At 45.0% G+C, this 12,085-nt stretch overlaps 1 protein-coding gene across 1 annotated transcript in view; it reads right to left on the bottom strand.

Annotated features, from left to right (window-relative positions):
* Positions 1-7,444, bottom strand: part of LOC115087348 (zinc finger protein 583-like) — a 58,449-nt gene extending 51,005 nt beyond the window's left edge. The window contains exons 1-2 of the mRNA XM_029594456.1: positions 7,111-7,444; positions 6,259-6,385 (exon numbers count right to left, since the gene is read on the bottom strand). Of these exons, the coding sequence (XP_029450316.1) occupies positions 6,259-6,385; positions 7,111-7,134 (151 nt within the window). The 5' untranslated portion in view covers positions 7,135-7,444. The remainder of the gene's footprint in view (positions 1-6,258; positions 6,386-7,110) is intronic.
* Between the last annotated feature and the right edge of the window lie 4,641 nt (positions 7,445-12,085).

Genomic DNA, 12,085 nt, shown 5'->3' with positions numbered 1-12,085 from the left:
CGGAGCGCGCGGCGTTGCGGGGGCGTGTCGGCAGCGTTTTGGGGGCGGGTACGGGGCGTGGCTACGGCCCGGGGGCGTGGCCGCGCCCTCCGTACCCGCCCCCAGGTCGCGGCCCGGCGCGCAGCAGGCCCGCTGGCGCGCGGGGATTTACGTCTCCCTCCGGGAGGCGTAAATCCCCCGACAAAGGTAAGGGGGGGGTGTAGACAGGGCCGGGAGGGTGGGTTAGGTAGGGGAAGGGAGGGTAAGGTGAGGGGAGGGCAAAGGAAAGTTCCCTCCGAGGCCGCTCCGATTTCGGAGCGGCCTTGGAGGGAACGGGGGGAGGCAGCGCGGCTCGGCGCGCGCAGGCTATACAAAATCGATAGCCTTGCGCGCGCCGATCCAGGATTTTAGTGGATACGCGCGGCTCCGCGCGTATCTACTAAAATCCAGCGTACTTTTGCTTGAGTCTGATGCGCAAGCAAAAATAGGCTGATCGCGCTTCTTTTAAAATCTACCCCTAAGTCTATTCCATGCTATTGTTGCTAGTAATAGCAGTGGCTATTTTCTAAATCAACTTAATTATTAGCAGGTAATGGACTTCTCCTCCAAGAACTTATCCAATCCTTTTTTAAACACAGCTATACTAACTGCATTAACCACATTCTCTGGCAACAAATTCCAGAGTTTAATTGTGCATTGAGTGAAAAAGAACTTTCTCCGATTAGTTTTAAATGTGCCACATGCTAACTTCATGGAGTGCCCCCTAGCCTTTCTATTATCCGAAAGAGTAAATAACTAATTCACATTAACCCGTTCTAGATCTCTCATGATTTTAAATACCTCTAACATATCCCACCTCAGCCGTCTCTTCTCCAAGCTGAAAAGTCCTAACCTCTTTAGCCTTTCCTCATAGGGGAACTGTTCCATTCCCTTTATCATTTTAGTCGCCCTTCTCTGTACCTTCTCCATCGCAACTATAGGTTTTTTGAGATGCGGCGACCAGAATTGGTCACAGTATTCGAGGTGCGGTCTCACCATGGAGCGATACAGAGGCATTATGACATTTTCCGTTTTATTCACCATTCCCTTTCTAATAATTCCCAACATTCTGTTTGCTTTCTTGACTGCCGCAGCACACTGAACTGATGATTTCAATGTGTTATCCACTATGACGCCCAGATCTCTTTCTTGGGTAGTAGCTCCTAATATGGAACCTAACATTGTGTAACTATAGCATGGGTTATTTTTCCCTATATACATCACCTTGCACTTATCCACATTAAATTTCATCTGCCATTTGGATGCCCAATTTTCCAGTCTCAGAAGGTCTTCCTGCAATTCATCACAATATGCTTGTGATTAAACTACTCTGAACAATTTTGTATCATCTGCAAATTTGATTACCTCACTCGTCGTATTTCTTTCCAGATCATTTATAAATATATTGAAAAGTAAGGGTCCCAATACAGATCCCTGAGGCACTCCACTGCCCACTCCCTTCCACTGAGAAAATTGTCCATTTAATCCTACTCTCTGTTTCCTGTCTTTTAGCCAGTTTGTAATCCATGAAAGGACATCGCCACCTAACCCATGACTTTTTACTTTTCCTAGAAGCCTCTCATGAGGAACTTTGTCAAATGCCTTCTGAAAATCCAAATATACCACATCTACCGGTTCACCTTTATCCACTTGTTGATTAACTCCTTCAAAAAAGTGAAGCAGATTTGTGAGGCAAGACTTGCCTTGGGTAAAGCCATGCTGACTTTGTTCCATTAAACCATGCCTTTCTATATGTTCTGTGATTTTGATATTTAGAACACTTTCCACTATTTTTCCTGGCACTGAAATCAGGCTAACCGGTCTGTAGTTTCCCGGATCGCCCCTGGAGCCCTTTTTAAATAATGGGGTTACATTAGCCACCTTCCATTCTTCAGGTACAATGGATGATTTTAATGATAGGTTACAAATTTTTACTAATAGGTCTGAAATTTCATTTTTGAGTTCCTTCAGAACCCTGGGGTGTATACCATCCAGTCCAGGTGATTTAATACTCTTCAGTTTGCCAATCAGGCCTATCACATCTTCTAGGTTCACCGTGATTTGGTTCAATCCATCTGAATCATTACCCATGAAAACCTTCTCTGATACAGGTATCTCCCCAACATCCTCTTCAGTAAACACTGAAGCAAAAAAATAATTTAATCTTTCCGCGATGGCCTTATCTTCTCTAATTGCCCCTTTAACCCCTCGATCATCTAACGGTCCAACTGAGTCCCTCACAGGCTTTCTGCTTCGGATATATTTTTAAAAGCTTTTACTGTGAGTTTTTGCCTCTACGGCCAACTTCTTTTCAAATTCTCTCTTAGCCTGTCTTATCCATGTCTTACATTTAACTTGACAACGCTTATGCATTATCCTATTTTCTTCTGTTGGATCCTTCTTCCAATTTTTGAATGAAGATCTTTTGGCTAAAATAGCTTCTTTCACCTCCCCTTTTAACCATGCTGGTGACCGTTTTGCCTTCTTTCCACCTTTCTTAATGTGTGGAATACATCTGGACTGTGCTTCTAAGATGGTATTTTTTTTTAACAATGACCACGCCTCTTGCACACTTTTTACCTTTGTAGCTGCTCCTTTAGTTTTTTTATAACTGTTTTTCTCATTTTATCAAAGTTTCCCTATTGAAAGTTTAACATGAGAGCTGTGAATTTGCTTACTGTCCCCCTTGCAGTCATTAATTCAAATTTGATCATATTATGATCACTATTGCCAAGTGGCCCCACCACTGTTACCTCTCTCACCAAATCCTGTGCTCCACTTAGGATTAGATCTAAAATTGCTTCCTCTCTTGTCAGTTCCTGAACCAATTGCTCCATAAAGCTGTCATTTATTCCATCCAGGAACTTTATCTCTCTAGCATGTCCCGACAATACATTTACCCAGTCAGTATTGCGGTAATTAAAATCTCCCATTATTACCACACTATCAATTTGGTTAGCTTCCCTAATTTCTCTTAGCATTTCACTGTCCGTCTCATCATCTTGACCAGGTAGACGGTAATATACTCCTATCACTATAGTCTTCCCCAACACACAAGGAATTTCTACCCATAAAGATTCAATTGTGCATTTAGTCTCATGCAGGATGTTTATCCTGTTGGACTCTATGCCATCCCGGACATAAAGCGCCACACTGCCTCCTGGGTGCTCCTCTCTTTCATTGCGATATAATTTGTACCTTGGTATAGCACTGTCCCATTGGTTATCCTCCTTCCACCATGTCTCTGAGATGCCAATTAAGTCTATGTCGGTCACTGCTATACATTCTAATTCTCCCATCTTACTTCTTAAACTTCTGGCATTAGCATACAAACATTTCAGTTTGTTTTTTTGTTTGTATTTTCATTCTGCTTTTTAATAGGTCCTGCGATGTGGGATGCCGCTAATCTCTCTAGATGTCATTCCGCCCAGAGCACCAACCTCTGCGCCTCTAGAGCCACTGCCTTGTTTTTGGCTCCACCCTGCCGATTTATATATGCTACTGTTGTCACATTGTCCGACAGAACTCGAACCGGATGATTCCATAGTAACGACAGAAACTCCTTCAAAGCCAAGCAAACCACCCTGGTCTCTAGACGGTTCATAGACCACGCAGACTGTCTTGGAGACCAGGATCCCGAACCAAATGGGACTGACAAACTGCTCCCCATCCCAGAGAGACTGGCATCGGTAGTAACTACCATCCAATCGGGAACTTCAATGCCCACTCCCCGACTGAGATGGAAGTCTGAAGCCAGGGTTTCAATTTTATTTTTTATTTCTTTGTTTTTTAATTTAATTTAATTTATTTTTTATAGTGTTTACCAATTTTCATAATTTTATCTTTAGCAAGCACTAGCTGAGAAATACATCGAGCCTTGTCTCTATATGTTGATAATATGAAAGGTAATGTTCAATAATTCTTCTCTGTTCCACATCTTATCTGTTCTCCTCCATCTTTTTTACTGTATATATGAAGCTGTCTATTTTATTTGATTTATCAAAATTTGTTTGCTATTAAAAATATTGGGGTTGTTTTATTATTAATTTTAATTTACTATATTTTATTGTAGAGCCCCTGATGCAGCCATAGGGCGAAACTTTGGCCAGAGTCGGGCACTTTCAATATTGTCTAATAAATTTCTTTCCAAGGTATCAGTCTAGCTTTTGTTTTCTTTACCTTCGTGGCTTTTCTAGACCGTGCACCATCTTGTTTTGTGGGTCCCTCCTTTTTGGGGACCAGAAAATAAATGGAGTATCTCCCTTGACAGAGCTCCGCTCTGGGAACTGGTACCTACTGCACTTAACAGACATAATCGGTCTAGAGTCAGCTGTACCACCGCCTGCTTGACCAGATAGCTGCATGGGGAAATTAGAAAAAGTTCCCGTATGGGACAAGCAAATTCTAAAACGTAACCGTTTCTTATCACATTGAGAACCCACTGGTCCTGAGTGATCTTGGCTCACTCGTCGAAAAAAGTGCTGTAAACAACCTTCTATAATAGGAATGAAGCAGTGGACCAGCCTGGCGTCATTGGGTAGACTTACCTCCTGCTGAAGAGCCACCAGAGGATCCCCTCAAAAAAATTCTTGTAAAAAGTACTGTAAAGAGCCTGCAGCCACGTCAGTGGTGTCGTGAAGGGAGGGTTCTGGACAACCAGATTTACACCTCACGGGCATCCAGACCAAGCACACACAAGGGTACCAACCCCCAGCTCGGCCACCTCAACCAGACAGGGAAGAACCCTAAGAATTCTAAAAAAAAATAAAAGAAACCCCTGGGAGGAAGGCTCAAAAGAAAAAAAATTAGCTGAAAAAAATTAGTCAACTGCAGAACTGCAGGAATAACAGCCTCTGCCGTCTGCTGGAGACAGAGAAATACTGATGAACTGCAGGTGGCACGGTTACTTAGATACGAGGTGTTTTCCTCTGTCTCCATCTGCTGATAGGGGGCAATGAACCCAGGTGTCGGGAAGGATCAAGGTATGTGCAGGGAAAGGCTATTAGTGGTGTGCAGAGACCTTTTCAAGGGTCTCTCGGCAATGCTGGAAGCAGGAACTAACAATGTACAGGCGCACTTCCTGAGCAGGCAGACTCTGGTTCTTGGACAATGGGAGCTAGCAGAGGAAGCATTTGTTCAGACTGTGAACAAATGGGGGTTGCCCACAATGGGATTTGATGACATACGCAGAAAGTGCCACGGCAGAGAATGTTTACAGCCGCAAGAGAGAGCAGCATGGATGCACTTGTGCAGCCATATCCATGGGACAGCCTTCTATATGTCTTCCCACCACCCTGGCCCTGAATCAGGTGGAATAATAAGAGTATTGTGGACGTCTAGGATGGGTGAAAAGGTAACCCCAGGACGGGACAAGGAGACGTTACACAGATTTGATCATGATCCAGGAAGTGGAACCACTCACATTAGACATATACAGATGCTACTACACCATGGTTTCCTAGAGAAGCCTAGCCCTGTATTCACTAATGGTGCAAACTGCAGCCATAATCTGTTAGAGGGGGTGGATTGCAGGTCACTTGGTAGCCTTGCACCCAGATGTAGTATGCTTTCTCAAGGGCGTTGAGCATATTTGCACCCCCCCCCAACCCCCCCATCGAGGCAACCACTGATCCTGGCATGAGATATTATAGTACTGGTGTTATGTTTGGCAGTTTTTGGGATGCACTCACCCCTAATGCCTGCCGCGCCTCCTCTCAGTGCTGGGACGTCACACATGTGGCAGAATGCCACTGGGACCACCACTTCTGGCTCCTCTCCTAGACACACGCACATCCAACATCATGCTTTTAAAGGGCCCACAGCAGGAAAAAGCCATGGCACCCATCAATGACATCATCAACATTAGCCCTATTTAAGGGCAGCCTAGATGTCCCTACTTTGCCTCAGCAATGTTTCTCCTGCATTCCTGGTACAGTGCCTTTTGCTTCTCCTGCTTTCCTTTCTTCATCTCTCCAGCCTGCCTTGTCCCATTCAACCCAGCCTAGTCTCATCCTGTCCAGTTCGCTCACTTTCTTGCCTGTCCTCTTGTGTCAGTCCTTGACTCTCCTTTGAACTGACCCTTGCCTGGACATTGACCATCCTTGTTTGCTACCTGCCTCTGACCCTTACCCAGCCCTGGATCACCTACTGGTATCTGGGATTTTTCCAGCCCTGGTAAAATTGCAGCATCCATCTAGCAATTGTTCTGTGGATGTTAGATAAGAGAAAAGGCATATTTACCCCTTGACATGAGGAGGCCATGAATCTCCTTGATGATCTTCTTATATAGCTCCTTCTGCCATTCTCCCAAAATGTTCCACTCCACTTCCCAGAAATAAGCAGCAACATCGCTGAATGTGACCAATGCCTGGAACAGCAAACAGGACACCCTCAGCCCCTCTCTCTCCAGCTGCATTACAATGTGTGTATGAGAATGTTTGCTAGATAACCGTCAGTCTGTGAGATCATCTCTCCAGTAGATTTTATGAACAAGAGCTCTGTTCTCTTAAATATTTCGGTATTTTGTATAGATTGTCTGGTGTCCAGACAAACACTGGAAATCTCCTGGTGCTGAATGATTCAGCAGCAGGAGGCTGCATCAATATGTTGCAGTAGAAAGAGGTATCAAGCCTCTGCAGATTGGATGCAGGAAGAACATCTAGCTAGCAAGATGGAGAGAGGGATATGTATATGAAAAAGGAGGCAGCAGCATTTGAACAGGTGGAGGTTGGTGAGTTGATGTCTGAAGGGCAGGAAAGATGAAGCGTTTCTGGGGTCAGGCCTGGGGAAGAGAGAGTGCATGTGTTTGTATATGAGTGTGTGTGTGAGATAGAAAAGCAAGTGGTGTTTATGCGTGTATGAGAATATATGTGTGAAAGTGAGTGTTCTTTTGCGTGTGTGCATGAGAGAGAGAGAGAGAGAGTCTGCAGGGAAAGAGAGACAATCTCCATGCCCCCTGTACCCTGCTGATCTCACAGTGACCAAAACCCAAACCTTCCCAGTATAGTAAAGATCCTTGCATTATGCTGAGGAGGGAAGGATAGAAAGGCTAAACAGGGCAAAGTTTTCCTTTTAGGATAGAAAATGTCTTACCTTATCAGAAGCCAGCTCAGACATTTCCTTCTGAATTCCGTAGCTGTAGGGATGGAGCCCAGGTCTGGTCAGATGCTGAGAAAAATGAATAAAGACAGGAGGAGGTTGGGCTGATTCTTAAGGATTTCAGATAAAATCCCTCCTCTCTGCCAATCTGGGGCTGGGGTTTGCAGGGATTTCCAGTAGTGGGGAGGCAGAAAGTTTCTGCTTTTATTCTGAATCTTTGCAGCTTTGCAGCTTTTAAAGGTTTATTTTGCATGCAAACTGTTCTATGTGCTATAAATTTTGGTTTTTCAGTGCTTTTCTCCCCTTGCACATTTTGTTCTGGAAGAGAAAGAGCAGCCACCATTGAGCATGTGCAAAGCTTCCCAGCTGAGGTCATGTTGGGGATTCCACCTCCTTAAGGTGGACTTGTAGAGATAGCAGAGAGCTGCAATGTCCGAGACAGCAAGAAAAAGTCAAGAAGCTTGTTTAGTCCTGCTACATTCATGATGGGGCTTGCCTACCTTGGGGCTGAGCCCTACTGCGGTTTTTTCAGTGCTAACCTTACCCAGCTATGTAATATGGGTTTTAGCACAGAAAAAGCACACAATAAAAAAAACAGCTGTATGATTAGCCTGGCTACATGCAAATCCCATGTAAAGGAAGGTATTAGCAGAGAGACATTACAGCATGTGCTTTCTAATGTGGAAAATTTGACTTCTGGGTCAGGACAGGAGTAAAATTAAGTCATATTTCTGGAGACCATTTTAATCTATTATGTGCCCCAATGGTGGTGTGTATAGGTGCTTCTCTGTAGCAATGTGGATTACAATTTTTTTTTTATGGTTTAGTACATTTTGTGAGCTGAAGAATTAGAGTGGCAAATGCTGAAGAACAAGGAAGAGAGAGAAGACGCTTTATTACTGCAGAAGAAAGGAGGGTCTGAAACAGGCAGGCTGTCCTGGCTCAAGCCTGTTGCAGAAGGGAACAAAGGCAGCAAATATTTCTCCTAAGGACATCACTGCTGGGGGTTACTGGAAACCAAAGGTGCTGCTACAGGGTGGAAAGAGGTGTCTAGTGCCCCCCCTAAAAGATATGGCTTGCCACCCCAGTTTTACACATCAAATCAGGCAAGGATAAACCAAACCTCTGACCGATCCCATGCAGCCTTCAGCTGCTTGATCCTCTGCTTTAAGCCACCTCCCCACCACCCCCAGCCAGCAGCAGGCATCGCGTTTAAGTGAATGTCATCTTCTGGCTGCCGAGGACAATTTCATAGCTCTTATCGCGAATCGCCCCGCCGCAGCAGAGGAGATTATGTTCTTTAAACGTGATTCCTGCTGCTGTTTCCATCCCACAACCATACTCTGGAAAGAGGGGGTGATATTTCTCCCCCCAAATGTAAAAGAACCAGTGACTTGGTGGCCAGCAGCGAACTCATTCCGCTAGCCAGCTGAAGAAAAATTGAGGGGCCAGTAGGCACCGCAGAGCCTATCCTGTGGTGGCCGAAGGAACAGAGGATTTGGCAGCCACCAGAGTACCCCATCCTGTTGGCGGCTGCTAATTAGAGAGGGGGGGGAGGCCCTGAGTCTTTGTGAGTGGGTTAAGGAGCGAGAGGGAGAGAGCCTGCATGTGTGTGTGAGAGAGACAGAGAAAGCCTAAGTGTGTGTGTTTGAGAGAGCCAGTATGCTTAAGAAAGAGAGCCTGATGTGTAAAAGAGAGAAAGTCTGTGTGGGAGAGCATGAGCCTGTTTGTGTGCGCATGTATATCTCTCTAAGGGGGGTCATTTTCCAAGGAGTTACCGCAGGAGATAAGTTCGCAAATCACACTAACAGCCGTTAAACGCGATTTTTAAATTTTGTATTCAGGGGGCGGAGTTTATGTAAGTTTCATGTGCGGCGAAACAGCCACAGTGTTAGCGGCGGCTCCTAATGCGGCCAATAGCTACAAACCCTTTCATTCGTGATATGTTGTGCACTAGAGGGCTGGGTAAGGTTTATTGGGAGAGAGAGAGAGAGAGAGAGAGAGAGAGAGAGAGAGAGAGAGAGAGAGAGATGGGGATAAGTATGAGTGTAGGGGGTTGGGGGCCGCTTTCACATTCAACATGAGACGTACGAACAGAACAGTGGTCTCTTGTGAAGATTTGATGGCCTTCGGAGTGGGGAAACTCACTCCAAGATGAGATTTGGACAATGTTCTCTCCACCTAGCTTGATGTAGAGTGTCCATCAAGCTAGGTGGAGGAGAACATGGTCCAATATCTTCATCTGGGAGTGAGTTTCCCCACTCCGGGGGAAGGCCTATCAAATCTTCACAGAGACCACTGTTTCTGTGTCCGTACGTCTCACGTGTTGAAATGTGAGCGGGCCCCCAACCCCCAACCCCCTACACTAATACCTAATCCCCACCTCGATGTTACTAGGGTGGGCCTCTCATAGGGATACAAATACCTGTCTAGGGAAGATGGACATCTAGCAAGGTTCTCTCTCTCTCTCTCTCTCTCTCTCTTCTCTCTCTCTCTCTCTCTCTCTCTCTCTCTCTCTCTCTCTATCTCTCTCTCTCTCTCCCCCCCTGCAGCTCACTGACACAGGCTGTCCTGGAAACAAGGTGAACCACAACCTCTCCAGATACTGACACAGGCTGTCTGGGAAATATCATGCACTGTGATGAGTTCTGGGTGTTTGTTCTCACGCACCGGGGAAACTTCGCAATTTGCGCAAATGTATTCGCGAATACACGAAAAAGCCTCATTTGCATGGGAAACGCCCCTTAATGCATATTGGTAAATTAGGTCCTAAATGACATTATTATAAGAGGCTTTGACAAAGGTGAAAAATACTTGCTCATTCTTCTTGACCTTTCAGCCGCCTTCGACACAGTGAAACCACAATATACTATTGGAGCCGACTATCCCAAATTGGTTTAACTGGCAATACCTTACGTTGGTTTTTCTTCCTATTTATCTGATCGAACATACCAAGTATTAATCAACAACCTATCAAAAATAATCACCTAAACACCAGAGTCCCACAAGGATCAGCTTTATCAGCCACCCTTTTCAACATATACCTTCTCCCCATCTGCCAACTACTAAAAGAATATGAAATCACACACTTCCTCTACGCTGATGACATTCAGCTCCTCGCTCCCATACAGAAATTCGATTGAAGACAGCCTACAAGAAAACCTCAGAACTACTTATCTCAATCAAACATCTCCTAAATTCCCTGAAAACTCATAATCAACTTTGACAAACTGAAATAATACTCATGGATAAAAAACCCAATCCAACTCCACCACCCCTGACAATACTTGACGAACAAATGATAACTACACTCCCTACCACCCACACCAGGAACCTCGGAGTTATCATTGATAAAGAACTTTCTTTCAAGAATCACATAGCAAATAAAACTAAAGAAGGATACCACAGACTCCTAACCCTAAAACACCTGAAACCATTTCTCAACCCCTATGATTTCAGAACTGTACTTCAACTTCTTATCTTCTCCACCTTCGACTACTGCAACTCCTTACTAATTGGAATACCTTTTTCATCCCTCAAACCACTCCAAATACTGCAGAACTCAGCCGCCAGAGTCCTAACTGGAACAAAAAGAAATGAACACATAACACCAATATTGACCTCACTTCATTGGCTCCCTATTGCTGCACGTATTGCTTACAAATCAATGACCATAATCCACAAAATTCTAAACAATGATCATCAAGGTCTTAACACCCTAAACATAATCCCTCAAAATCCTCCAAGAAACCTACGCTCTAATAACTCAGGCTACCTAAACATTCCCCCTATCAAAGATGCACATCTGGCAACCACAAGAGAAAGATCCTTTTCAATTGCCTCACCTAAACTTTGGAACATCCTACCTAAATTCCTGAGAACCCAACACGACCTAAAAATATTCAAAAAGGACCTAAAAACACTAATGTTCTGCAAATTCTACACTGACCCTCAGTCGTCTGATCATTCCAACTCTCAACTGAACTCTCAGTTATAAACCTCTTAATACATTCTTTTCACCCTGATCTGCATACCCTCCTCTTCCAACCTAATAATGCTCTCTGGACTTGATATGCTTATTTCTGATATTGTTCAAATTGTTTTTTACTGTTACACAACTGCTAAGAAAAATGTATATTTTTATAAACCGTTATGATGGCTCTACCGAATGACGGTATATAAAACTCAACAAATAAATAAATAAATAAATAAATAAATAGATGGCTAGTATATATATATACGAGCCATTAGGCCCATTCAAACAGGCAAGATTCCATCTGTCAGACCGGCACGTCGGTCAGAGATGCTCTCTTCTCCACAACTTCTTACCCTTCCCACTTACTCACTCACTCACATCCTCTTCCTTCCATCCCCTCTCACCTCATCCACAACCCCTTCCCTCTCCCTCAGCCCTCTTCCTCTCTTTCTCTTCTCCAGAACGTCTTATCCTTCCCACTTACTCACTCATATCCTCTACCCTTTTCCTTCCATCCCCTCATCTTCCCTTTCCTTCCCCTCTAACCTCATCCACAACCCCTTCCCTCTCCCTCAGCCCTCCTCCACTCCCTTTTTCTCTTCTCCACGTCTTAGCCTTCCCACTTACTCACTCACATCCTCTTCCCTTTTCCTTCCATCTCCTCTCATCTTCCCTTTCCTTCCCTTCTCCTCCCATCTTCCCTTTCCTTCCCCTCTCCCTCCTTTTCTCTTCTACAGGGCTGGCTGTACCCTGCTGAACCTGTGAGATGCAGAGGGCGAGGGGCGCCGCTACAGGGACCTGCCTCTCTCCGTACCTCCCTCCGTGTACTGTGGCTTCTCACTGCTGTCCCTCTAGCCCTAATGCCTATAACAACGGATGAGATTTGCTGTGCTCCGGCCGTCCCAACTCTCTCCCCCCTTCCCCGGCGGTGGAGGGACGGGTTCAGGCTGTTGTTGGTCCGACTTCCTCCTCCTCCCCCCCCCCAGCACCGCG

Source organism: Rhinatrema bivittatum, chromosome 3 (assembly GCF_901001135.1).
Source record: "Rhinatrema bivittatum chromosome 3, aRhiBiv1.1, whole genome shotgun sequence".
In the NCBI taxonomy this organism is placed as follows: Eukaryota; Metazoa; Chordata; class Amphibia; order Gymnophiona; family Rhinatrematidae; genus Rhinatrema; species Rhinatrema bivittatum.
This window is presented reverse-complemented; position numbering and strand designations above follow the sequence as displayed.